Genomic DNA, 27,892 nt, shown 5'->3' with positions numbered 1-27,892 from the left:
GGATCATCTCTCTTGATTGCTTTACAAATACAAATTAAGTGAGATTTACTAGTAAAAAATTAAATTCTATCACTTAACACTGTGGGCCCTTGAAATTTGTGGTTAACAGCCTTCAAGAGTACTCCCCGTTAGGTTAGACTCGTGTACTTCTGCTTGCTATAGACTACAAGTTTCGATTTTTTATTTTTGAAACCTTGAGCTCTGTGGGTAACTTTATTTATTTTTATTTTTTTAGCATTGATATTAGTCATAGGATTGGGGCCATAGGCAAGGGGGATGGGAGATGGGAAGAGAAAGGTGTGGTATGAATGGAAGATTGAACCATTGGTCTCCTTCCCTCTAAAATACTAAGAGATAAGATAGTGGAAGACTCAACTAACTAAGCAAACTTTTCACCTAAAGATTAAGTTGAGCTTATTTCAGTTAGATGATCATCAAGTTTGGGGTTCTTCTAAGAATGGGGTGTATACTACAAAGTCAACTTACTATCATATCGCCAATCTGAGAAACCATGATGAAATTTTTTTTGCAGCAAGTCAAGTGCTGAATCAGCTATGGAAAAGTGTATGGGCCTGCAATGCCCCTCCCAAGGTTAGATCTTTTATATGGAGAGCATGCTCCCAAGCTCTTGGCACATGTTTCAACTTGTAGAGAAGAGGTATTCTTGGTGATGCAACTTGCCAAAGATGTGAAAATGCCGAAGAGTCTGAAAACCACCTCTTTATGGACTGCAAATTTGCAAGATCAGCCTGGTTTGAGTCAATATTCTCTTATATGCCTCTAGTGAATAATCCTAATTTTAATTTGTTCATGGCAGACTGGTTTAAATTGGATTGCATATGTGAGAATAAGGGTCATCTTGCTAGGTTGGCACCCTTAATATATTGGAACCCATGACTCTCTCACAATAAGTTGATATTTCAAGGTATTCACCCTTCTCCTCATGAGGTGTTTGAAATGCAATGCAACAATTTAATGAGTTATGTAGATTCAAGTCTCTTAGCTCTTGACATCCAAAGGGTTAGGGTAGTAAGGTGAATGATGGGATAAGGAATTAGTTGCCTCCAATTGAACAATTTATGAAACTAAGTACCGATGCTTCTAAGTCTAATGTAGAGCATGATCATTAGAAACAGCAGTGGCGAACCTTTAGCAGAGACTTCAATCCCAACTGAGTTCTTGGATGCTATTGAGGGAGAGGATCTTGCATTAAGGGAGGGTTTACTTCTTTGCCTAAGTGAAGGTCTGGATTGGGTCAAGCCTGAAATCAGTTGTCAATCACTAGTGAAAGTCATCCATGGAAGCTCAGAGGTGTCCAGCTTGATTAGTAGTATAGTGTGGGACATAAACATCTGACTATTAAGTTTCTAGGTTGTAAAGTTTCTTTTTGTCATAGGGAGATTAACAGTTGTATTGACTGCCTCACCAAAAAGGCAATCTCCTTGCTGAGTGGGACTAACTAGCTTATTTACACCATTTGGTTATCCAAGCTTTGTAACTCGGACTTATCTTGTTCTTTTCTTTTGGAATGAAAGTTAATTTGCCTAAAAATAAAATAAAGTACCGTCACCCATTGCGCTATTGACTTATTCTTCTTCTTTTATTTTTTATTTATCTTTTATTCTTCCCAACTCTCTATCATTCTTGTCTTTACTTCTCTAAGCTCTTGAATTTCACTATTTATACCTTTTGTTTAACATTTCTCATATGAATAGAATTGTGTAACCTTTCATATAACCATTATAATGATCAGGAGTCAAATTTTTTTTTTTAATTATTATACTTCATTTTGGACTTTTTTTTTTTTTTCACACATATATATTATTTTTCTTATTCTTCCCACTCTACTATCGTGCTTGTCTTTACTTTCTTGACATCTTTTATTAGTCATGCTAGCTATTTTTACTATTATGGACGAAAATTAACCTTAGTATGATCTAGAGTTAGAATCATTTTTTAGAGAATTCGAATCTTTGACTTTATACTTTGAGGTGTTGGTATTTTACAAACTGAGCAATACCTAAAATAGCCAAGAAAAGTCAAAATTTGCAAATCTAAAATGGAAAACAATGTTATCAATATAGATGATCTTTGTGAATAAGTGGTTAAAAAAAATATGCATAAGTTAGGCCTTAAGTATATTATAATTTCAACTAGAGCTGATAGGAAAGAAGAATTCATGTAATTGACGCATTTAACTTAAAAAAATAATAAAATATAAATAAAAACCTTACTTTGTTGTTAAATATAGACCACAAACATATCTTCATTTTCAAAATAAAGTTTTTAATCAAAATAATCACATTCAACAAATATGATCTGGCATGCTACTTTCTAAGGAGATTCTCTATTATTGGTATCTCTTAAAGAATCATATATTTGCAATGTTTTTACTTCCATCGTTATATGCATATTTTTATATTTTAGAAATCAAAACATAACATTCTTTTCTTTCTTTTTTTAGAAAAAAACTTATATTCCAAATACCACTCAACAATTATTGATTACTCTATGACAAATAGGCCAAATACTTGTGATAAATATTTGTTTGTTTTTATTTATTGTTTTTATTATGTATATATATTTTCTGAATTAGTATCTTTATATAAAAGATTGAATAAGTATTCATACGAACCTTTACCCTAACTCTAAGGAGATTCGAATTCTTAACCTTATGAAGTTTTATTCCTCAATTATTTAAAAAAATAAAATTAATGAGTTCACTATGTTTATGGCCAAAATATTAAATTAATTTATTAGAAGTGTATAATTGTTTAAATTAACCAAATGTGTTTTTATAATTTTTTTGTAATTAATTGAACATCATTCCTATGTAAATACAAGTAATCCGATATTGGTTCATATTCGACACGTTAGATCTCAATTTCGCTCTTTCTCTTAACTTCTTTAAATAATAGAAAGATCAAAGTAATCTGAATCCAACGGCTAAATTACGCTTAATAGCTGACGTTGATAACACGTGTACAAGCTCTCACGTTGCAAAAACCCTGCTCGTGCACAAATGAACTTCCCACCATTTCGACGAAGGGAAAACTCCACTTCTCCGGCCTCCGCTCACCCTTTTTTTTTTCAGTTTTTATTTTATATAACGCATGGTTCTGGCCGGATCCGAGTGCACAGACTTTCAACTCTTACTAGTGTTCTTCGGCCGTCCAAAATCAATTTAATTGGTATCAGTCAGATCGGACTTGATAGAAGGCAATACACAACACAAACCCTACCTGTTCTTGGTTTGCTTCTTCGTCTTCCCTTGCTGTAACACCTCTAAAGCTGCTCCGCATTATTTTTCCCCCTTCAATGGCGGGGAGAAAAGGGCGTCAAGGTGAGATGCTGGAATCAGTATACTCAGTCCTAGCGTTGGTTTTTATACTGGTGGCCTGTGTGGAGCTCTGCGATGCTGCGACTGCTGTTGATGTTTACAGGCTTATTCAGTACGATCTAGCTGGTGTTCCTTACGGATCTCGACTAGCCGGCCTTAATCATCACGCTGGTTCGTCGCCGTTTGTTCCTGGTGTGGATCTTTCGCGTACAGTTGTTATAATTCCTGTTCGAGAAATCAATATAACTCTCTTCCGAGGTATGCATCTGTTTTGTATGTAAGTATCAGTTTCATCTTAAATTATAGCTTTGTTGAATTTTAGTTTAGCGACGATCTATCGTTTTGGTCAAGTCTTGTCTGTCATGTTCATGCACTCTCCTCGCTCGTCATCATCCCTCCCCTAAATTTTATCCTCAGTCAAACATCGATTACTTCCGAGTGAAGTTAGCTCAAGTGTATGTTTATTTATGTACCGCAGCGGTCGTTACTTCACGGCCAAGTATTGTTGTATACACAAAATGAGACAGCACCCTTTTTATTCCGTTGAGTGTTGTTTTTTTTTGGGGGGGGGGGGGGGGGGGGGGGCGAGGAGCTTGGGGATCTGTGGTGCGTAGGACGAATAAAGAACACGAAGAGACATTAAGTCAACGTGTTAATGAAGTTTAATTGTATGCATACTGCTTATTATAGAGAGAGTAGATATCCTGAGTGAGTTCCTTTTGAGGTTCCGATTGATATATCCTGTTGATGACTAGAAAGACGGAAAGATGAAAAGATATCTCTCCATCCCGTGTGACAAACATCCTAAAAAGCAGTCTGCTATAAACTTGCCTAGAAACATGCGGAATGATCCAATGATCTTGTCCGCCCCCAAGAAACAAGCACCCAGTAAAAGTGTTCCGACTATAAATTTGCCGTAAAAACCTACCTTGTAGTATTAACTTAAAATGCAAGTGATCATGTACCACTTCTATTTGGATTTTCAATCCATCTTCTGTTGTGTGTTGGGTTGGAGTTGGGAGGGAAAAAAAGGGGGGGGGGTTTGGGGATCTGGGGTGGGTAGGGTGAATACAACATGAAGACATGCAGATCTAATTAGTCAACATATTACTGAAGTTAAATTGTATGCATACTGCTAGTTAGGGGGAGAGAGTAGATATCCTGAGTGAGTTCTATTTGACGTTCAGATTGAGATTATCCTCTTGATGACTAGAAAGATTGAAAGATGAAAAGATATCTCTCCATCCCATGGGTCGAACATTCTGCTATAAACTTGCCTAAAACCTGCTGGAATGATACAATGATCTCGTCCACCCCCAAGAAACAAGCACCCAGAAAAAGTGTTCAGCTATAAATTTGCGGAGAAACATACCTTGGTGGCATTAACTTACAATGCAAGTAAACATGTACCACTTCTATTGGATTTTCAATCTTCAATCTATCATGTCAAGGCATGGTCTATGTGGGAGAGCATCATGCACTTATTCATTGAGAAGGAAGCAACCTCGAGGCACTCAATCAATTATTTTTTCAAATGAATTCCTGTCCCAAAAAAAAATGTGAAGAAGAGAAGAAAGAACCATCTTGCCAGATATGGGTAATCTTTCATAAACTTCGTCCTGTGGATTCCCTTTTAATTGGTTAAGTGGATGCCATTTGTAATTTGCAAGTGGATTTAATTGTATAATTGGATGCTGTTTGTAAGTGATGTGATTCATAAATACAAAACAAATTGTTTAAGGCAGTGGATGCTAATTTTCCTTTTTTCATTTCTTACTGGAGAGGTTAGAAATACTGTAAGATATTAATTGGAAGTAAAATAGAATAAATGATATCAATTGTGTCAGATTAGAGAGGGTTGAGTTGAACGGAGAAAGAGCTACAAGAACACAAATGATTGGCATTAGTTTTAAGAGAAAGTATTTCTATAATATAATTCACCTTTGCTGTAACCCTCATTTGGGAGTAATCTTTTGTTGATCCTTTTCTTTTTGGGGATGAATTCTTTGGTCTTTACTACCTACTTATTTTGAAAGTATCATTGTTCCGGTTCAATTCCTTAGTTTTCATTTAATCCATCCCTCAGAGAATCCCAGCGATGGCAATCCTTGAAAATGAATCATGCTGAAGCTGGACAAGCCGGGAAAAATGTGCCAGTTGCCAAGTGCATCTCCAAGATTTAACTTCAAGACTTAATACTGCTTTATAAATCATGTACTCTTGCCTACTCTTAAAGTTTAACATACTCTAAATAACCGGAGAAAGAAAGAGGGAAGTCTCTCTTAATTCTGAGGAGCTTTATTCCCATAAAATTCCCAGGAATTAAACTAAAAGCAGAGCCTTATGATCGCTCTTGTCTGTAATTCCTCTAGTTATCTACTGATTTAGTTTATTATTGTAACTTGTAAGTGGTCAGAGGCTCAGAGCATGCTTGCATCTGGTTATGGGTTATTTTGTACAGCTTATGCCACATTTATCTAGCTGTTACTGGTTAATTAGTAAACTTGTTTTCTTTTCTATAGTCATTCGTGTACTACTGTCTGATTCTTCTTGCTTGGTGGCAAAAATTTGCCAGACTATATTAGAAAAGGACAGGCATTGGGTGGGTTATTACTTTTTCTTCCTCAGAAGTTCATTCCTGGTGGTAGAAAATACACAATTGAAGATGACGAGAGTCAAGGGAAAGAGCTGATGAGAAACATACTGATTGAGCTGGAACAGTTACTTATACATGCCAACATCCCTGTGAGTAAAACAGATTACTTGTTCTATTCATCACATGTTCATCCTGTGACAGTGTATCTTCACTAGCAAACTACTATATACTGAGGATGCTTTTATTCTCTTACCTGTGTTCTGTTTTTAATTACTAAGGTTTTGGTGATTGGTGACTTCAACTTTTATTTGTGCCTTAATGAGCTTACTTGTAGGTTGATATTTATTGGATGGCAGAATTGTTGATTAATCTAGTTGCCTGTAATTATCTTGTCATTTATCTATTAGGGCTCTTGGAGCAATCATTATTGATTGTCCTGTTATCCAGGAAAAAGGAAGCACATGAAAAATGTTAGTTTAGATGTTCGATACTGTTTTGTTTTCTTCTTCCAGGAGGAAGAAACCCTTTTTTTGGTTTGGAAATGGGGTGGGGTGGAAGCTAGTGTTGTGGGAACAGATATAGCTGGTGTCTTCTTGCTATTTTACTTATGCTAAACAGTATGATAATACAAACTTAGTGAAGTTCTATTCTCTTCTATGGCTATTCTATTTTTCCTATTGTTTGCTCACTTCTTGTTAGTTCTCTGATTACGGCCTGTGGTTTACAGTACCCTGTCTATTTTGCTTTTGAGGATGAAAAGATCAATGCTGTCTTAGCTGATGTCAAGAGGAATGATGCTACTGGCCAGCCTGCTTCTGCGACAACTGGCGGGTTAGTTTTGAAGTCTTAAGACCATATTTGATCAATGAGATGAGGAAACTTCATGTGTTTGTGTGTTTGCCATGTTGGGTCCCCCTTGATGACACTTACATTTGTTGGACTTTCATCAGCATTTCTGTGTGCAATCTGCTCGTGTCTTTTTTTTCTTTTTCTCTCTCTTTCTTATTGCACCATGTGTTAATGTGGTCAATTTTGATGCTCCTTATGCTTCAAGTTACCATAAAGTTGTTACAGATTTATTCGTTTGACTGGCATCATGGAATAAATTTGTGTAACACAAAGTGGCAAGACCTCATAAGGTATTTTAATGATCTGGATAAAAAGCCCAAAATTTTGGGGTGTGGCTTGTGTTTTCCTTGTTTCCAATGAGGCACAATATTAAATTTGGGAATAAAAAATTGCATAATTCAACATGCAACACTATTTAAAGAAATTTCTTCCAAAATTTCAGTTATAAAAAAGTTTGCAATTTTCCCCTTGTTTTAGCTTGAAATATCAACCAGTATTTTATGGGTGTTTTACTGATGTGAAATTTTCTGTGATGTACTCTTTTTAATTTCTGTTGTGTGTTTTAATTAATTTATTTATAGGAAAAATAGCAATGCCATCTTTGAAGTTTTAATTGGTAAACAATTGTTATATTTGAAAATATTAATTAGAGACAAGGAGTTCATATTATTCCACAATTATGTATTGAAATAATACAAAAACAAGGCTGTCCAAACTTGGCTACATGGATCCTTGCTTTCCAATCAGCTCTATTTGAGGTCATTCTAGATACTAGCCGTAAGCTATGCATATCCTTTCTCACCACTTTTTTCCTGTATAGGGGCATTTAAAGGCCTCCATTGACGTGGCCGTGCCATTTCAATCAACTTTTTTGTACCTTATCATTTATCTGAGTTACTCCCAAATCAACTCTAATATGATCAACAATAACAATAACAACAACAAGTCCTTTCCCAACTAAATAGGGTCAGCTACATGGAAATTTGCCTTCCAATCAACACTATTTGAGGCCATACTAGATACCAGGTCTAAGTTATGCATATCATTTCTTACCATGTTAAGGTTATCTTAGGTCTGCCCCCAGTCCTTCTAATTCCATCGATCTAGATTATAAGGCCTACATTGAACGGGCCATGCGACCTCAACCTTATACTTCCTTGCTTTGCCACTCATCCATCTGAGCATCGTTATTTCAGCTGCACTAAATTTATCTATATAATGCTTCTTAACAGCCCAACACTCTAAACCATCAGCATTGGAGGGACACCTTAGCTCTAAAGCAGCAGGATGTTCATCTAGGTGCTGCACCTTTTTATTTTATCCATTATATCTAGTATGTCTAGTAAAGCAATAATATAATTGTGCATACAGCATCACATTAACAACGCACCTCGAATAAAATTGGCCATTGTATTCAGCAACAGTACTAAAACATTATAGCAACAATGACAATACTCAGCCTTGGTTGCCTTATCTCCTTGGCATTCAGCTCCTTGTTTCTTGTAACTTGTAATTTGCTTTGCTTTGCTTTGCTTAGGGCCTTTGATGTGAACAAGGGTCAACCCCCTTGCCAAAACCCTGGTTTGGGCCCCAAGACCTAACCAAGATTGCACATCCAGCGCTGGCCAAACCACTGTAGGGGCAATTTGGTAAAATTCCAGCCCTAATTAGATGATTATGTTATTTTTAGGATTTTTGTTTTTATTTTTTGAGTCCAATTATGTTTTCAATTCTTAGATTGAGTTAGTAGTTGAGCTCTTATGTCATAGAGAGTCTTTCTTTTAAATAGGACTCTTTATGGATAATTAGGTCTTATATTTTAAGTTCAGTTCTTTTATTTATGTGGCTGTTATTTATTTGTAAAGGGTCTCCTAACTTATAAAGGAAACCCTAGTTGAGTTAGTTCCCTAGTTGAATCCAGTTAGGTTTCTTTATTAGAGTCCAAGTCTTCTCCCTCCACTTGTAGGCTATAGATAGCCTAGTCTTCATTGTAAGTCTTAAGTCTGTACCATAGTTGTCACAGCGACGAGGCGATGCAAGGCACTTTAGGCTAATTGAGACGATGAGTCGACGAGGCGCCCTCCGAGGCCCTCCAAGGGTTGAGGCTTTTTAAGTGAAATTTTTAGTGTACATCTTATTCACTCTAAATCTATCATATCTTATATAATAAAAAAACTAATATTAGACTACCTCAAGTCATCCAACATACTACAAACCACACATAATAGGTCCTAAATAAAAAGTCGCGAGAAGAAAGGAAGAGAAGAAGTTGTTTGTCGCTGGCCACTGCTTGCTGGAGTGTCGTCGCGGGAATGGAAGAGAAGAAGAGAGGAAGAGATAAAGAGTTTAGGGATTAGAGTGAGAGTGAGAGTGTGAGACTTGAGTCAAGAACTTATTCTCTTTCGATTTTGTTTGTTTTTATTTTTATTTTAACATTTGATCACATGTAGCGTCATTATACATTTGCATATAGGTTCAAACAATAGATACTTTACAATCGGAATCTAATAAGTATTTCAATATGTGCCTTCGATAGGCATCTTTCTCGTGATTTAAAAAAGAAAAAGAAAAAAAAAGCGGACGCCTTATTGCCTAAAAATAAGGCGACGCCAATTTGAGGCGTTCTGAAGGAGCCCAGACGCCGAGGCGATGCTTAGGCGACACCTTGACAACTATGGTCTGTACTAAAATAAGTATTGAAGAATTACAGCAAGAAGGTGCGGCAGGGTTCTTTTGAGGGGGATCTTGCGATTGTCAAGCTCTTTTATTATCAGTCAAGCTCTGTCCTGCGATTCCAGCAGGAAGTCCAGCAACCTTTCTCTTCCAGATTTTGCAAACAAGTGAGTTGAACCCCTCCCCAACCCTAGCCCTAATCTCTCTTCTTTCTCCTCTTCTCCCCATACCCTGCGGCTCCTATTGCTTGTTGTTTCAGACCAAGAAACATCTATAAAATACCAAGAAAGAACCTTGCTGTCCCACCTTGGCAGCAGCCAAGAACACCCCCCCCCCAACCCTTTCAGCAACACCTAGACCCCTCCCCTACCTTCCCAAACCCTACGACACCCTCTCCCCCCCCCCCCTTGTCTGTTTCTTTTATTTTTCTGTTCTTGCAGCAGAATTACAAGAAAAGAAAAACAGAAGAAAAGAAAGAAAGAAGAAAGAGAAGAAAGAAGAAGATAGCAAGAAACCCCCCCCCCCCAATTCCTTAACGCAAGCTTCCTTTACCCCCTTTTTACCCTTCTGCAGGCTTCATACCCTTCCCAGATAATTTTAGGTTATCAACAACCCACATTGCTTCTATCCAATTCCAAATTGTTTATATTGTTTATCACTTTTCCCAAACCTTTCCCCTACCTGATGCAGGCTTCCCTTCCCTTTTCCCAATTAAACCCAACCCATCTAGGTTTTGTTAATGGAACTTTCCCATATAATTTTAGGTTGATCCTTTCCATCCCATGTTAGTTTAAAATAATTCGTATTCTACCATAATGATGCAAAGTCTCCCCTGCGAATTTAGTGAACTCCTAATTTCCCTAACAACCCACTTAACTTTAGAATAAGTTGTTGAAAGATTCTAGGCAAACCCTAAATTTTAGGGATTCATCCACAAAACCCTAACCCTGAAATCGGGTTTCCATCAGCCTTCTTGGCTTTGTATGGGCTTTTGCCCTTTGTTTCCTCTTTCTACTCTCTCCCTCCCCTGCTTTTTCTCCTTTTTGGTTAATGAATTTTTATTCATCCAAAAAGTTAAAAAAAAGTACTCAGCCTTATCTGAACTAAATGGGCGCCACTTCTTCGAATGTCATTTTGCCTATGGCTCTTTTGGTTCCTTCTATCGAAATCAAATCAGTCCTCCATGATGGATCACTAAAGGCTTTCATTGAACATGGCCATGCCACCTCAAAAGACTCTCTTGTAGCTTGTCATATCTCGGAGCGACTTCTGTATCAGCTCTATTAATTTGTCCTTGTTTATTGTCTTAATTTCCTTGTCTACTTAAGACTTTATTGATATGACGCTTCTTAACTTAGTGACATTTTACCTCACACACCATAGGTGGTCATATGAGTATCCTATATAAATTTTCTTTTAGGTTTTAAAGGAATATGCCATTCATGCAATTAGTTGCATCTCTTCACTTCGTCCACACTATTTTGTGAATTATCATCCTCTATACCACCTTTTTTATTTATGACTGAGCCCACATACCTGAAGTAACCACTTCACAGAATCTCCCTTAGCAATTTTCACCACATCATTATCCATCCTGGTGTAACCAAAGCTACAAACCATATACTCTTGTCTTCATTTTTTTGTTTTGCTACCTTTTGATTCTATAAGTTGCTCTCCATGGCTACAAGTTGGCATTAGTCCCTGCTTTTATCTTTCCAAGATAATGTTGAAAAAAACATACACCAAGGATGAAGTCTTGGGTTGGATCATCCAAGATAAATGCAAACAAAGATGATCTTTAATGTAACTCAATTGTAATTGGGAATTCACTACCTCCCCCCCCCCCCCAAGTTTTTACATGTGCCATCACAACATCAAATTACTTACACATCCCCCACGTTTGCAAATTATTACATTTACATCCCCCAGAATTTATTCTATTACACGTCCCCATGTGCCTAACTTACCCTTGCCAAATCCTCTTATAAGTGAGAAAAAAGGGAAACAGTTGCTTAAAACCAATCACGGTTGCTCTTCACCCTCCCCTTTCCTTCCTTTTTTTTTGTGGTTTCTTTTTCCTTGAAAGTTGAAATGGGTTTGAGGGGAGACGAGGGCAGTTTAGGGATTTTGAAAATACAGTAGATGCTGAGCCCTTAACCCCATTATTCTATCAGTACTGGTGCATTTAATGTATAATTTGAAATATAGGGGGTTGGAAACGTAATAGAATAAATTCTAGAGGGGGTGTGTGTAATTTTCTCCATATAATATTAATATCTTTAAGGATTTCTGTATGTTTACTTGAGATATTCTCATATCTACTGATAATTGAGTAAAAGATCAAGACTGAGATTTTTCTTTTTCTCACCCCCCGCGGCCCCCCAAAAAAATAATTCGTTGGTGAGTTTATGAAGAGTTAGAATGTCTACCCAAAAGAAAAAATCTTCAAATCTCTAACCCCCCCCCCCCCCCCAAATTTTTATTTTTTTTTTTTTGTAGAGTTAAAATCTTGCCTATCAAAAAGAAAATGAATTAGAGCATAGAGATAGACACGTAATACAATCATTGCATCATCATTATTTTGTCTCATTATGTTTTTTTTTCCTTTCCTTTCCTTTTCTTTGTATTCAAATTTAGCCTAAGGGATGTAATTGGTAAAGATGACAGTAGGAAGGATGGTAAATATATTTGAACTAACCTTCAAATCAGTAGCGTGAGTTGTATGTAGCCATCCCTGTGGAGCCATTGTAGCCTTTCAGGCCTTTTTATCTGTTTCCTGTCTTGCTTCTTCTTCTTTTCCTTTTTTTTTTTTAATTATTTTTTCCGGTTTCCTGTCTTGCTTGGTTTGATTTGTATTTTATTTTTCCCTATTAATGGGCAATCTCTCTTAAAAATTGCAGGGGAAAAAAACTAGATTTTTTTTGGGGTGAATAGATTAAAAAAAAACCAATAGTACTAACCATGGATTTGGAATCTTGGTGTTTTTGCTAGAGCATTTCGGATTCATAGCATGACCTCTCTTGATTTTGTCCCATTAAGTTAAGCAAGGATGCTGTATATGCCATCCATCAGACATCTTATTCTTTAATTGAATTTTCTTATTACTTTGTACATATGGCATGGAGTGTCTAAACTGCTGTTCTGTAGTTTGTTATGTCCTCTGTACCCATGTATGCCGTTCGTTGTCATTCTGGTTGTGGTTTGTATTTCAGTTTTGTCATTGATAATTCTTCTTACATAGTCTTGTGAGCACTGTGCCATGAATATGGTGCCTGTTTTTTCATCGTTGTTAATTCTTCTCTGAAGATATGGTTAGCACTTGTGAACTACCATAGGCTCATTAATTGCTTCTTAAAATACTCCAGATACAAGCTTGTTGTCTCAACGCCAGAACCTAAGAAGCTAGCATCTCCCACCATCACAAACATTCAGGTGCTCATTCCTCACTTTTCCTACCCTTTGTAATTTGTGGGGAAAAAATTTAGCAGTAAATTGCTGGAAAAATGTGACAGATTTTAAATTCCAGATTCTCTTTTATTTCACATTGCTTTTATGATGCTTGTCATGACCAAAGGCTTTCCCTAGACAGAACGCATTTATCCAAAGGTGTTTTTGTTGTTAATCTTTATACTATTTTTCAAAGTATATGCTGGATGTTATTTACAGAAGCACCTTGAAGCCTGTTTTTCCTATTCTGGCGGAGAAAGCATTTTTAGAGCAAGTTCCTTTTGTGTTACAAGGCTTCTTCTTTTTCTTTTTTTTTTTCTCTCTTTCCCAGTTAAAAAAGACTGAAATACTGATTGAGCATTTCCTGTTTTGGAATTTTAAATATGTTGCATAACTGGTTCTTTCTTCCCCCCCCCCCCCTCTCTTCTTATTCATCCAGTATAGAACAGATTTATAGTCTTACAGGCTGCAAATTCAGAGACTAAAGAAACTCTGTCTCTCTCCCCTCCCCTGTTCATTATTGCTCAGCACACTTGAATTCCAACCAAGACCAGGTGTGATCTAAGAAATTCATTAACATCTTGATTAATATTAAACACCAAGACCAATTAAAAAACTTAACTCCTGTTATTTATTTTAGATTAAGCTAGGGTTTCTCCTAAACCAACCTGTCTTGATTGTATTTATCTTAGGGGAGAGGAGTGGGATGCGGCTCTTTTTGTATATGATTTGTCTTGTTTCGGTGGATGAGACATAAGCAAGGATAAACATGGAGATCAACATGGGGATCAAAAGATAATTAGATTCAGTAGAGCAAAAACAGAGTAAGGTATGCAACTTTGGTAAGAATAATACTGAAAGTGAGATGGTGAAATTGATGATGGGAAGGGAGCAAAGTGAAAATTTTAGGTACTTAGCTTCGACCTTAATTAAAGGGAAGAATAAAGGATGATGTTGTACTATAATTTTTTATTATAGTGTGTTGTGACTTGTGATTGAGTAGTTCTTAAACTTGAGAAGGATTTTGTTGGACAGTTATATAACCAACATTGAGGTATGGAGCTGTATGTTGAGGAGCATAGGAACAACATATAATAAAATCTAGTGTTAAAACTTAGAAATATAAAATAAGGAATGAACAAATTAGTGCTAATTTAGGTTTAGCTATGACACTTTAAAAGTTGCGACAAAATCATTTAGATGGCATGGACATCTGTTAGAGAGACCTTAGAATGCGTCAGTTTAGTATTGAGGGTGAAGTGATTCAGTTTATAAAAGCTAAGCGAGCCATGAGTTGGTTTAAATAACTATAGGAGTAGTGAGAAAGACATGCATAGTTTAGGACTAGTGACAGGCTATTTCCAGGACTGATCAGAGAAAAGGGATTCATGCAGCCCGCCACAATAGTTGCGCAAAGTCTTGAATACCCAGTTTGAACTTACAATGGGATCTTGCACGGTGTTGAGTAAGGAGCCATTGATATACCAGCTACATTTTCACCCCAGCAGTTGCACAAAGTCTTGAACACCCGGATAGAACTTACAATGGGATATTGCAGTGTTAAGGAACCACTGATATACCTGCTACATTTGAAAATGTGAAATAGGTAGCCAATGACATTATTTCTGTTTAGAGTACGACAAAGAAGTGGAAAGCTAGATATTTTATCTGTTCAGAACGCAATAAAGCACTGGAAAGCCAAATATTATTTCTGTTTGGAATGCAATAGAGCTTGGAATGCCAGATGTTTTTTTCTGTTTTGAATGCGATAAAGAAGAGTAAAGCCAAATATTTCCTGGGCATACTGTTCAACAATGCTTCCTTTACTAATTGGGTGGTCAAGAAAATCCTGTGGCTTCCCTTCATACGGTGGTTACTTATTGGAACTCTTTCTGCACCTTTTCTTTATGCTTTTCTGTACATGATTTCTTTAAGTACTGACTAGCAATCATATAAAAGTGGGATTATACTTCCCAAATTGCTTCTCTTATGGTTTACTCATTAAAAATTAGAAACTAGTCATCCTGACTTTATAGTTGTCAAGGCACTGCCTAGGCACCAAAGCGGTTTTTTAGGTCCTCGGTGACCTTCCACCAAGTTGTTTAGGCGCCCAGTCACAGAAACCAGAATAAGGGAGAGAAAGAATGGGAAATGGGGAACAAAGAGAAAAGAAAAAAGAAGGGGGGGGGGGATGAAAGAATATGAAAATAAAAATACAGAGAAGAAGCAATTGTAGTTGCAGCTACTGATGGAGAAATTGCAGTGGGAGCCACTGCCATCTTATTAAATGATGATGGCAAGACTAGTAACAGCAGCCGCAGAAGCTAGATTTGTTGCCAGAAATTCAACAGCCATGATCATTGCTGCCCCAGCTGGAAGAGGAAGAAGAAGCAAGAGAATATGTTGCTGGAAGTGCAGCTTTCAACTCTGCCGGGAGAAAAGAGAGGAAGGAGGTTCGTACTTCGTACCTATACTAGTGCTGTGATATCCACCTTGTTCACCATTGATGTCAGGATAAAGTAGACGATCGGTACATATATATATATATATATATATATATATATATATGTTAGGGCTGGGCAGAAAATTAGGGTTATCACTTGAGTTTGGGTTTGGTGGAATGATGGAATCAAGGTTTTCAATGTAGGTAATGGGCAACAAGGTGGGTCAAGTGTAAGGTTTGACGTGGCAAGGCTGTGGCTGAAGTTGAATGTTTTCAAATGGTGAAATAAGGTAGTGGAGGGATTTCAGTGACTAGGGTTTGTTGAAAATGAAAATTCAAAAAAAGGAGTTAGGGTTTGGGGAGATCTGGAGATGAATATAGGGGGTTGGTATGATTCAAGTTACTGATATAGAAGTACAGCATCTCGAAGATTCCCTTGAATTTTTAGGAAATTCCAGCTGCTAGAAGTCTTCGATGGAGACTGAACTTTGCAGCTTGGGGAAGCTTGAAGAATTCAGTGGTGGGGGCTGGGTCTGGGAAAGTGTGTCTCTCTCAAACAAAGCAATGCTCAAATATGAACTTTTCAATGTTGATAGCCGCCATAGCAGACATGCTTTTCAAAGTTAAACTTGGCCTCGATTAGAACTTAGGTTCTTTTTCATTGTCAGTAACTTTACACCTGCAGTTTCAAATGATGCTTAATTAGTGGAACAGTAGCCTACACCTAATGGTGTTGATGTAAAGATTCCCTACACCAGAAGCTGGTTTTAAACAGCTGAACTGCATCACCTTGCGCTGACCTTCTTAAACAAATTGGCTAAAAAATCTGAATTGGGGCTGGACCAGACTCAGCATTTCATGTATGTAATTTAATCTTTGGACTACATATAGTGATACAGACTTATGTATGTTCCAATTTACACTACACTGCTTGGTGTTCTTCATATGGAGTAAGTACATTTGAAGTATTTATCATTTATGACTTATAACTTGTGACAGGGATGGCTACCTGGATTAAAATCTGATGGAGATACAAACCAACTGCCAACAATTGCTATAGTTGCATCATATGATACCTTCGGTGCTGCTCCGGTATAGAGATTTGTTATTTGTTCAATTAAATTATAATCTTGCCAGGCAGTATGAAGTCCTGAGGGTGTTTATTTTGTAGGGATTATCAGTGGGAACTGATAGCAATGGAAGTGGTGTTGCGGCACTTCTGGAAATTGCACGGTTATTCTCTCGTCTTTATTCAAATCCAAAGACAAGAGGTTCATACAACCTACTATTTGGGCTGACATCTGGTGGGCCTTACAACTATAATGGAACTCTAAAGGTGGTAACTCCTCATGGTGGGATGTTTTTGTATTATTTTTGTTAAATGTAATTTCTCACTTATTCATCTTATCTTTTTACTTAATTTGTACTCAATGTGTGTGGCTCACATATTTCAATTCTGGACATTTATAGTGGCTTCGAAGCCTTGACCAGCGTGTGCGTGAGAGTATTGATTATGCTATTTGCTTGAATAGCATTGGTTCTTGGGACAACGAAATGTGGATTCATGTGTCTAAGCCTCCTGAAAATGCCTACATAAAGCAAATCTACGAAGTAAGTTAAATACTTGTCAGGAAAAAGAAAGTTTATGCTGATGATGGCAAATAAGATGAATCTACACCTCTATGCTTGATGATTTTTCTTTACAATTCTTTTTCTTCTTAAAAATTCTCTATTTTCCAATGTTGCCAGAGTTTCTCGAATGTCGCAGAGGAATTGGGAGTCAAAGTTGGTCTGAAGCACAAAAAAATTAATGTCTCAAACCCACGAGTAAGGAGATGTGCCTGAAATGTGTCTTTTATGTTTTCATGCAAGTATATTGTTGTCTCTCTTGAGAATTTCCCCCCTTGTTATTGGCTTTTTCTATGCATAAGGACATATTCTAAAAATTGACTCAGGATATTGTTTTAGAATGCTGAAAGTGAGTATCCTTAATGCATAGTGTCAGGGACAACCATAATGACCCAGATTTTTATATTATTCTTTTTTATGAAATTGTTTCTATGGAAGCATAGCCACATAACCATAACCACTGTCAAGCAGATGTACATAAAGATTATGTGTATGTTTAATTTGACAGTTTTAAAGTGCCTGTTTTTATCTTATTTCTCACTTGGATTTTTTTTTTTTTTTTGGTCACAAACTTTTCTTTTTTAAGTAATTCACTGGGTCCTGCAATCCCTTTCTTCTATTAATTTGATTACCTTGTTATAGGAAATAATATAGATGAAGCCTCCTTTTTCCTTTCCTTTTTTTTTCTTTTTCATTTTTTATTTTCCTTGCGTCGCAGATTTAATGTAGAACAAGTTACTGCTGTAGGTAACATTCGGAAGGGTTGGATGAGATCATGAGATAATGATGTGCCTCATAAAACCATTTTGATTTCATGGAGTCATAGTTTTGCTTTCAAGAATCTGCGACAGCACCAAACATTGGTGTATTTGACAACCATAAAACTGTTGTGGGGGGGGGGGGGGGGGGTGGCAGTTTTTTAAGCTTCAGTGACTCAACCTGAGCTGAGAAATTAACCAGTAAAGAGGGGAAATGGGAAGAAGTAAACATAAAAAGACCACAAAGCAAACTTAAGTCAAGCAAAGTACAGAAAGCTTGCTTATTGTAATGTAATTTTCCTTCACACCCCAAAACTTGAGTAGGACCTAAAGTTTCTGGTGTGACACGCTGATCAATTTTTAAAGCGGAAAAAGCATATAATTTACTTAAAAGTATCCATGAACAACCCATGATCAACAAAACTAATTTATAGCTTCAGGCATTCAAATAACACTATTTTAGAAAATGCACAAAAGACTTGTCTTTCAAAGTCTAAAACTCTTTTTTTGATTCAACACCACTAACAAGAAGTACAAAAGGTTTATCTAAGGCTCTAGCCATCATCTTAAAAAAAAAAAAAAATCAATGACAATGGGAATGAGCAAAAGTAGCTCAGTAGGTAACCAGAATTCAAAATTAATGTATGTACTGTTATACTGTAAGACTAAATTTGGAACGTTTTAAGATCGGGTCCTACTATTCAAATTCAAAGGGGTAATTCCAAAATTAGAAATTCAACAAGTAATATAAAACGTGTAGATATATTTCAAAATTTTCAAATATTTCATGAAGTTCAAATATACCACCTGGCCAGATGTCCAAACACATCCCTGATGATGAGATAAATCAATTTGATGTAACCCAATCCTAGTGTTAGGTTTATTGAAATATTCCCTAGAATTTAGGGTTAGCCCAGAATCCTTTCATTGAACCAGCAGTTGGATACCCAAGCCTAGGGTTTAGAGGTTGCTAATAAACCTAAATGGGATTGATACAATTTTTAAATATGGGTTGGCTTGTTATGGGTTGTAGATATGGAAAAGAAGATAAATTTTTCTTTCCTTTTTCTTTCTTTTCTTACTTTCTTCTTTCCTTTACTTTCCTCTCTCTCTCTTCTTTAAGAAAGGGAGCCGAGAGACAAAAAACGGGAGAGCAGGTGTCACAAGGTGTAGGGGAGGGTGGGGGTGCTGCCTGGTGGTGTCTCAGGGGGGGAAGGGTTTAGTGGGGATCACAGGGGGTGGCTTCTTGGTGGCTGCGATGGGTAGGGAGGGTTTCTTGGGGGTTGTGATGGTGAGGAGGGGTCCTAGGTGTTTGTGCAACAGGGGGGAGGGCTGGAAGTGAGAGAAGAGGAAGGGGAAGGGGATGGGGGCTGCTGACTTACTTGTGAAGGTGCTAGACTGTGATGCTGGAGATTGGAACAAGAATGCTGGAAACTTGAAGATCTTTCAAAAGTCCACCTGTGGCCCTCCCAAGAAGGCCAAATCCTTTCCCTCAATCCTTAGATTCTTTATTCAATTCAACATGTCTTTACAATGAGTGGGGTGGGCTATTTATGGCCTTACAAGTGGAGGGAAAGTCTTAGACTCTAACTGGGAATTTAAGACTGACTCAACTGGGGAATCCTTTATTGATTAGGATCCCCCTCACAACTAATTAAATAATGACCAGACAAATAAAGAAACTTAACGTGCAATAAAAGACCTGACTATCCATAACGAATCTTAATTTAAAATAGATTCCTGGTGGTACTAGAACTCACTCAACTGACTCAAACGAGGAACTAAGTTTGGACTCACAAAATTAAATGAAATTCTGAAATAAAAATAATTAACTAATAGGAAGGGGATATTGGCAGTTAAAAAAAAAATTAACTAATAGGAAGGGGAAATTATCAAACTGCCCCTAAGGGGTTTTGGCCAGCCCCTGGTTGTGCCACTTGGGTTGGGACTCGAGGCCCAAATTGCCGGGGGGGGGATGTCGTGCTTAATCACAATTGAGGTCTAAAAATACCCATACTAATGACTCACCCGAAGTCCAATTATACCACCTGGTCAGATGTTCAAACCTACCCCTAATGTTGGTGCTGTTTTCTTGCAGCCTAGCTGGCCTACATTATACTCTGCAGAAGTTCATATTTACACTCTTCCACTTACACATAGGGCTGGTTTAGGAAGAATATGATGAAGGTGTGGAATGATTTGATCAGTTGAGTGAGCAACTAGGATTTTGAATGTTGAAAGAACAATGTTGTTTAGCTGTACACGCATAAAGGGTGTAAGTTGTGCAGATTATATTAAATCCGTCTTGGAATAACCAGCATCAAATTTTTTTATTAAGGAAAGTTTATGAAGAAATTATGGAGATAGCTGTGCAATGTCTTCTTTGTTGATGAAAAACAGAAATATAGTAATGCTATGGGGCTCATGAACACTTTCAAGAGTTATTTGCATGTATCTCATCTTGATGGGTTGGTCTGGAGGAAGCAATTGAAAGAGTGGTTTCAAGTTGGATGTTTGATGTTGTGGCATTAAATTTGTGAAAAAATTATTTGGCATCATTGGGAATGTTATGGATACAGCCAAGGGAGTAGAAGATTATCTTTGCCAAAGAGCTTTCAATCTTTTTAACTTTTGAAATTAGTTTTTTTCTTGTTGGCTTATTCTGTTAACCTTAAGTTGATAAAGAGGAGCAATGAACAATGTTGAGGACAACAAAAAAGAGAGGTGGGAGAGAGGTTTGCAATCATAGGTGACAACATTGGACATTGGCGCTGTCATTGTCGTCTTCTTCTCTAAAGGGGGAAAGACTAATTAGAGCCTGTTCTTGTTAGAAAAGTGAATAAAAAACACACCAAATTTTATGACGAAGAAAATGAGGTTTGTAGATGAGAAAATGTTGAGTGAATATTCAAGGAGACCCTAACTTTTTTATGAGTAATCTCACTAAATTTTTAAATTTTCCTGATATCTTGCCAACTGAACAGTCCTTACAAACTCTTAGGAGCGGAAAGTTTTTCCATTTGGAAAAATGGTTGGTGATCGTTTAACCATTAGAAGGTTGGGAAAATATTTTGTTTATTGTAAATATAAGTTAAACTTGGGGGTGGGGGTTAGGATCTTCTAATGCATACCATGCTGCTATAATAGTTCAGTTTTCTATTGTTGCTGATCCAAAAGAAAGCAATAAAATGTGGGTCACAAACAAGTGCTGAAGACATGCATTCACTAAAAAAGATATTATGAAGGCAAACTCTTCATTAGATGGTCAACAGAGAGAAGACTTGGTCATTGTTAACAAATAAATGGTAAAGGCATGCATTCACAAAAAGTTCAAGAGACCCATATTCTTTGCATTGTTTTTTGACATTTGTAATTTGCCATTATTCGGTCATAAATTTCATTTTTGAATGTCTACATCACATCATTTTCTTAATTCATTCAAGAACAACTATAACCTTGTTTTCATAATTCAATGTTATCTTTTTAATTATACTAAATTTATGTTCCTGATAGTTTATTTCCTTGAACTAATGAATTTACTTTTTTTTTTTTTTTTTTTTTGGGGGGGGGGTTTATGTTGTCCTGCCATATTATATGCGTTAGATACTTTCTATTGCTCTAAGTGTTGCTGTCTATCCTAATGATGTCAAGTCTGCTGTAGGTAGCTTGGGAGCATGAGCAATTTTCGAGGTTACGAGTCACTGCTGTCACCCTTTCAGAGCTTTCTGTGGCACCTGAATTTTTAGAAAGCACTGGGGGCCTATATGACAGCAGGTAATATTCTAAAAGAATATATCATTCTTATATTGTTGTTAAAACTGTTTTAGCTTGCCATCGTTTACAGCTTTTGTACTTAAAAACAGGCAATTTACAAATGAAACTGCAGTTACTAGAAGCGTCAAGTTAGTTGCTGAGAGTCTTGCGGTAAGATATTCGTTTCGTGAATAATATAGAATAGAAGTTGATGTGACATTTGTGTTCTGATTATATGCTAGTTACATAATTAATGTAATGTTGGTTTCTGGGTCTTCTTTCTCTTTTCTCTTTTCTTTTTTTCCTTCTTTTTTTTTTTTTTTTGGGGGGGGGGGGGGAAGGAGGTGTTTACTTTCAGTTAGAAACCTGGTGCCATATAGCATTATCCTTGGTTACTAAAATCTAATGCCATGAAAGATAAACATGCAATACACCATTATACTTATTGCAAGGAGGTGATCGGGAGATATTTAGAGAGAGAGAGGAATGCTATAACTTACATGTAATTGGATGTTTAGGAAGGGAGGCAGTATGCCTTCGTGAAAATGAGTCTGCTGGCAGAGTCTTGAGGGGAGTTGTATGCAATTAATTCCATGTAGGCTTTTTGGTGCCCGTCATGATGTAGATCCAAAGTTAAAGCTGCACTGTCGCTAGGAGATGACCAAGCACCAAAGTATCCTGCGGTGTGGTTGGTCTTGTTCACATTTGGATCATGTTTTGGTTCAAACCAGACCATACAGTTTGAGTTTGCTGGTTCTATCATAACCCTAATCACGGGTTTGATCAGGACTTTAATTTCTTTATTTTATGGTTACATGAACAGGATGGATTAGAATATTTTTTGTAAGTTAACTAGCACTTAGTTTTATCATCTGTGGAGGTCCTGGCCCCTTCAGTCTTCAAACTCCTCCCCCCTTTTGCTCCCACCAGGGGTAAAAAAATGATAATAATAATAATTTATCCTCGAAGAGCACTTATGCAGGATTGGAATTTGTTTGGAGATAGGGTGCAAGGATTGTTTCTGAATCCGAAAAGAAACTATGAAATGTTTAGGAAACCACTGCAACTGAAGCACTTCTTGCACTAAAACAATACCCAAATTCAATTTTCATAGTACTAAACTACGGAAAAGTAATCTTCCCATGTCTGTCTTAGATGTTGCTATCCCTAATTCCATATAAGGGCAAATGCTCGGAGTGTATATTTATAATTCCGTATTTGTCATCAAGAAATTAATGAATACAATTAAAAAAAAAAAAGGTAAAAGGATAAAAATTCTATATATAAAAAAGTGACTAACAAACAGATCTCAACTAAGCTAAAAGGGAACAATCCAGTGTGTTTCATTATCTTCTGATGACTATTTCCATTGACTGTTTTTATCACTGTTTTTGTTTATTCTCTGTTATGATCTATGGAGATGCTAACAAAGAAGAGTTCTTTGTGGTGATTAATGGCATCAATGTCTTGATTTCTTTTCCCTTTTTATTTTTATTTTTTTTCTTTTCATTTTATTTCTGTGACCCAAACAGAGAATGAGGTCTTGAAAAAGATGTGATGATTCAGAATCTTAAACATGGTAGAAGAAAACAGAAAGAAATAGAGATTCAGATGGAAATAATCATTTGATGATAAGGATTGCTGTCTGTTTTATGGCTAACCATCACTGGAACTCCAAATTCACCCACAGATCCCCACATAAATCCTTGCGCTTGATCCCCACTGGAGGTAAATCCCACCATCAAAGCCCTCCTTGTATTTTTTAAAGTTCACGGAGAAGCCCAAAACCTAGAAACCATTCATCATTCAATTCCAACCATCCACTCATCAAAATCCTTCCGTATTCGAATGGTCTTATCTCCTTGGCTGCCCCTTCACTTAAATCACTCAGAGCCGTAACCAATCACTAAAACCCTAGAATTGGCTCTTACTAGTTTCTCCCAGGAAGACCCAATTTTCATATCTTTCATTGTAATCATCAGTTTTGGCTGGTTTTTTGTTAGTACATCCTCTGTCTTAATTGAGTTTGAGCCCCTGCCTCAAACTCCTCCTATGAACCCTAGAGCCCAAAATTTTGAATTTTCCTAACCATAACCCTAATTCCCAAATCTGTGTTGATTCTGGATGAGATCTTGGTTATCAGTCCCCAATCCTGTTGAGGCACATTAGCTTGTCTCCACTTGGTTTTGTAAAGTTCTCATGTTCTTAAATCATGGTCTTCTCTACCAATGCATCTTTGGTTTCTTCACTTTTTTTTTCTTTTAACTTTTGTCTTTAAAATTTTTAGTGAATTGTTCTCACAGATGGCTTGAACAGTTCGTCACATTTGAGCATCTGTTACAACTTTGGTACTTATGTTTTGCAATCAATTCCTGGTCACATCAAAATACAAAACTGATTATATCCAAAACATCTGTCACATTGCACCATAAAGATGCAAAACTGCACTTGTTTAACTGGTTAGGATAAATAAATAACATTTGGTCTTATGTAAATTGTCATAGGTTTCCAAAGTACATTTAACAAGAGCGCTGACTTCAGTAATTGCATGTTGTTGCAGAGACTTTAGAAATTATTGGCTGCACATTTTCATTAATATACTTAAGGAAGAGATAAATTGATGCACTTAAGAGACTTTCCTGGATTGTTGCCCCCTTAGCCTTATATTGGACCACCAAGGTTTCCCAGGGCGTGTTAGTTGATTACACCCACCATAGTTAAATTCCAACTAAAACAACCCCCCACCCCCACCAGGGAGCAAAAAAATAAAAATAAACCCCAGTTGGAAAGTGCAACTCAGTCAAGGATATTTTAATTAGAGAGATGTATTTGGTTTTTGGTCCCTAATCTCATTTCTCATTGCAGAGACACATTTATGGCCACCAAGGAAAGAAGACTCAAATCTTTGCAGATGGTAGTAGCTTGGCTGTGAATCCCTTTTACATAGAGTCATGGTTGGATCTTTTGTCTCGGACACCCCGAGTGGCTCCTTTTCTCAAAAGGAACGATCCATTAATATTGGCATTGAAAAAGGTTTGTGTCATTTCTAGTTGCATATAAATACTTCCTTCACTTGCTCATGAAAAGATTCCTAGTCTCACTTTCTGTACCAGTTACAACAAAATCGCAAATATCATTCTGATATGCTATTAAGATTCCAGGCTGGATACCATGTATGGCTGTAAATTGCTAAGGTTTTCCAGTTTTCAGTGCTTGTATTGCTTTTGGATCAAGAAAGATGAAAATTTCCCCTCAATGAGTGGTCATTCAAAAATAATTTTTGGACACCAAGAATAGGCCTATGTAATGTCCAGATATTTTGCAGACCTTGGGCTTAGTTTTATGTAGATCTGTATGGGGTCATCAATTATCCTCCCAGTGCGTTCCACCTCATAAGTACTGCTACTTTCTTCTTAAAATTCTTTGCAACAATTATCTGAGAAAACAACTTTTTTGCCTTTGCAAATCTATCGTTCGCCCACAAGTCACAATGGTACTTGTCCAACTTCACCATTTATCTTAATCTTTGCTGTAAAACTGAATTATTATGTTTTGGTGGCAGGAATTGTCAGATCACACAGCTGAGGTGGATATGCAACATGAAGTACTTGATGGGTTGTTCACTTTCTATGATTTGACTAGAGCCACACTTAATGTATACCAGGTACCAATCAATATACTGTGTTTGTATGCATGGAAACCCAAGGTCGTGAAATTCTGATGAGTTAACCCGTTGTTAGTTTCCTCTTTGTCCGACCATAGCTGCAAGTTGGAAATTAAAAATTAAACAAAGAAAATCAGAGGGTAAGACGGAACAATAAGCCACTGATTGCAGTACCAGCACTTAACACTAGTTCCCCCCCCCCCCCCACCCCCACCCAAGCAGATGGCCAGATGGGGTCACATTGTGTCTTTATCTGGTCTAAATTGGTATCCCCATAGGTACCCTGGAAACCATGGAGTTTGATGTTCAACCTTATTTAGTAAGACGGGGAAAGTTTATATGGCAATTTGTTCTCCTGAGGATCATCTGGACAGTCTCGGAAGAGATTAAAAATAGGATGTTTAGGAGTTGGTTGGGAGATTATTAGGTCATCATGTTGACAACTGTGAGATAGGCCTCAATGTTACAGTCGTTTGGAGTATTACTTATATTACTTCAGTCCTACCTTACAAGGCATTGGGAACTTCATTATTTCTCTTCTTTGGACCTAGACTAATTTCACAGTTTTGTGCTTACTCTTGAACCAGAAGATTAACACACAATTTCCGTCGTACCTGGGGCTAGCAGGAAGGGGCATTTCCGAATAGGTGGCCGGGCTGTCCGTCTTGGTGGCTTGCTGACTGTCCACGATTTGATGTTCCAGGCTGGACTTGGTTTACAGGTGGCCCTGTGCCGGGGGTTTCGTAGCTTTGCTGGCTCGTTCTGCGGCTGGGTTCCCTCCTTTTGGTCCGCCGGCTTTCTTTGTTGGGCCCATTCCTTTCGTGGATGGCTGGTTTGTGTGGCGTCTTTGGTTCTTGTGTGTCCTCCTGGTTGGCTTGGGTCTCTTTCTGTTGGTCTCTTTCTCTCTCGTGTCTGCTTTTTTTTCTTTTTTCTTTTTGAAAGGTCATTGGGCTGATTGTGCGCTTGGTTTTGGTTTCTTGGGGTGGTTTGGTTGGCCTTCGCATAGTTAACTTCATATTGGCTGGGTCTGGTTCCCAGTTCACTTGTCATTCCTGTTCCCTCAAAAATCAGTGTAAACAGGCATTTGAGATCCACCAAGTGGCCCAAGTTTTGTCCAATCCCACCAATAGCAGGCGTCTGTTCCTTGAATCATTGGATGTTTCCACCAGAACATAGTTTTGACATTTGAAGCTTTGAGCTGGAAGCCATATGGGGACTGCTGGGCTTTGATTGCTGTATAATTTGGTTGTAGGATCTTGCCGAAACTGCATGTATGTATGACCAGAAGCATTAAAAGAGGTCGAAAGAATGTTTAGATTGATTGATTTGCATGTCCATATTCCCATCAAAACTTTACTGAATATTCTGTGCAGCCCCACACAACCCTATGGATGAAGACCCGCTCTGGGTCTTTAGTGGAAAGACATGCACTTTGTTTAAATCCATTAGTTCATAAATGCTAAGGGATTCAAAGCAGACTTGATGGTATCAAATGGCTGTTCATGTACCTTCATCTTTGGAGGCATATGCAGAGGCTTATTTGCTTCTTCTTTTCTTTCTTTTTCTTTTTTTTTTTTTTTTTTTTTTTTTTATTTTTTCCTCTCTCCTTATATGAATCTCTCGTCTCCAGCTACTCAAGATCCCATTTGTGGATCCCTTTTTGGTTCCGATGTATCATGGATTAAATTCTCTCTTTTCTAACTAGACCCTCACCGGATCTGGTTTAACATCTGCAGGTAGGTAGTGTAGCATTTGACCTGCTTTTGCTTCTTGCGTTGGGATCCTATTTGATACTGCTCTTTAGTTTTCTGGTCATCACAACCAGGGTATGCTGTCTCAACTCCATTTTTCTTACTTCACTCTGCCAGAAAATTTTAGTTTTCTGAAAATGAATCACTTTTCATGCAGGGTGTTGATGACCTCATCAGTTTGTTCCGCCGACCTCCTTCCCGCAAGGTTAAAACAGCCTAAGCAGAGGTATCAATTCATCGGGGCTTGTATGAGTATTGCTGCAGATTATCATTGTAGCTTTTAGTTGGAACCTAAAAGCACCACAAACAGCTCTAGTGCTAGTGCATACTTGACCCACTTTTTTAGGTTTAGGGGGATTGTTTGTCGGACGAGATGAGGATATTTTTTCCAATGCAAGGAAATTTTGGCAAATACTTTTCAGGGAACGTCTTCTTGGTGCAGAAGTTGGTAAAAGAAAAAATTGTAGCTTTTCAGGGAACAACATCTCTAGTATAGCACACTTATCTTGTCAATAAGGATAAAATCTTATCTCTTTTATTCGGAAAGTGCGTAAGATCCTATAATTATAATTTTAAAAATTTGAAGATTTCTATAATTTACTTATATTGTGAAAATAAAAATTAAAGTAAAATGGGAATCTCGAAAATAAGTAAATGCTTACTCATTTGTAGCTGTCCAGATAAGGCTAGTACAAACTATCGTTGCACAGATTGGGAAATTTATAGATCAGTAAATTGCATACAAGTCTTTTTGGTGTCAACTTCATTCTTGTTTTTTTGTTGATTTTACATTTTTGTGTGTTTGGTACTTAATGTGAATGCTACTTATATTTGAAAGATTAGACTAAAGATATTAGGTGAAAATTCATAGTAATTTTTACTTGGGAGTAGCTTTATTGAGTACATGCTCGTATGATGTTACGGTTATAGCGTAGGTATGATTAATAATAGGGTCAGGGATTACACCACTGTACCGGTACATTACCTCG

The 27,892-nt window shown here is 37.2% G+C and overlaps 1 protein-coding gene across 1 annotated transcript; it reads left to right on the top strand.

The window, feature by feature from the left end:
• Positions 1–3,014: 3,014 nt before the first annotated feature.
• Positions 3,015–27,637, top strand: LOC149027550 (M28 Zn-peptidase nicastrin). Its single transcript, XM_089163673.1, has 14 exons — positions 3,015–3,598; positions 5,916–6,085; positions 6,664–6,767; positions 12,824–12,890; positions 16,348–16,440; positions 16,520–16,684; positions 16,819–16,959; positions 17,098–17,175; positions 21,397–21,509; positions 21,599–21,659; positions 24,354–24,521; positions 25,051–25,152; positions 26,889–26,978; positions 27,061–27,637. Exons 1-14 carry the CDS (start codon positions 3,319–3,321, stop codon positions 27,121–27,123), a joined length of 1,695 nt encoding a protein of 564 aa, XP_089019799.1. The 5' UTR covers positions 3,015–3,318; the 3' UTR covers positions 27,124–27,637.
• Positions 27,638–27,892: the final 255 nt, after the last annotated feature.

Source organism: Hakea prostrata, chromosome 1, assembly GCF_041222555.1.
Source record: "Hakea prostrata isolate BN-2017 chromosome 1, UWA_Hpros_2, whole genome shotgun sequence".
In the NCBI taxonomy this organism is placed as follows: domain Eukaryota; kingdom Viridiplantae; phylum Streptophyta; class Magnoliopsida; order Proteales; family Proteaceae; genus Hakea; species Hakea prostrata.
This window is presented reverse-complemented; position numbering and strand designations above follow the sequence as displayed.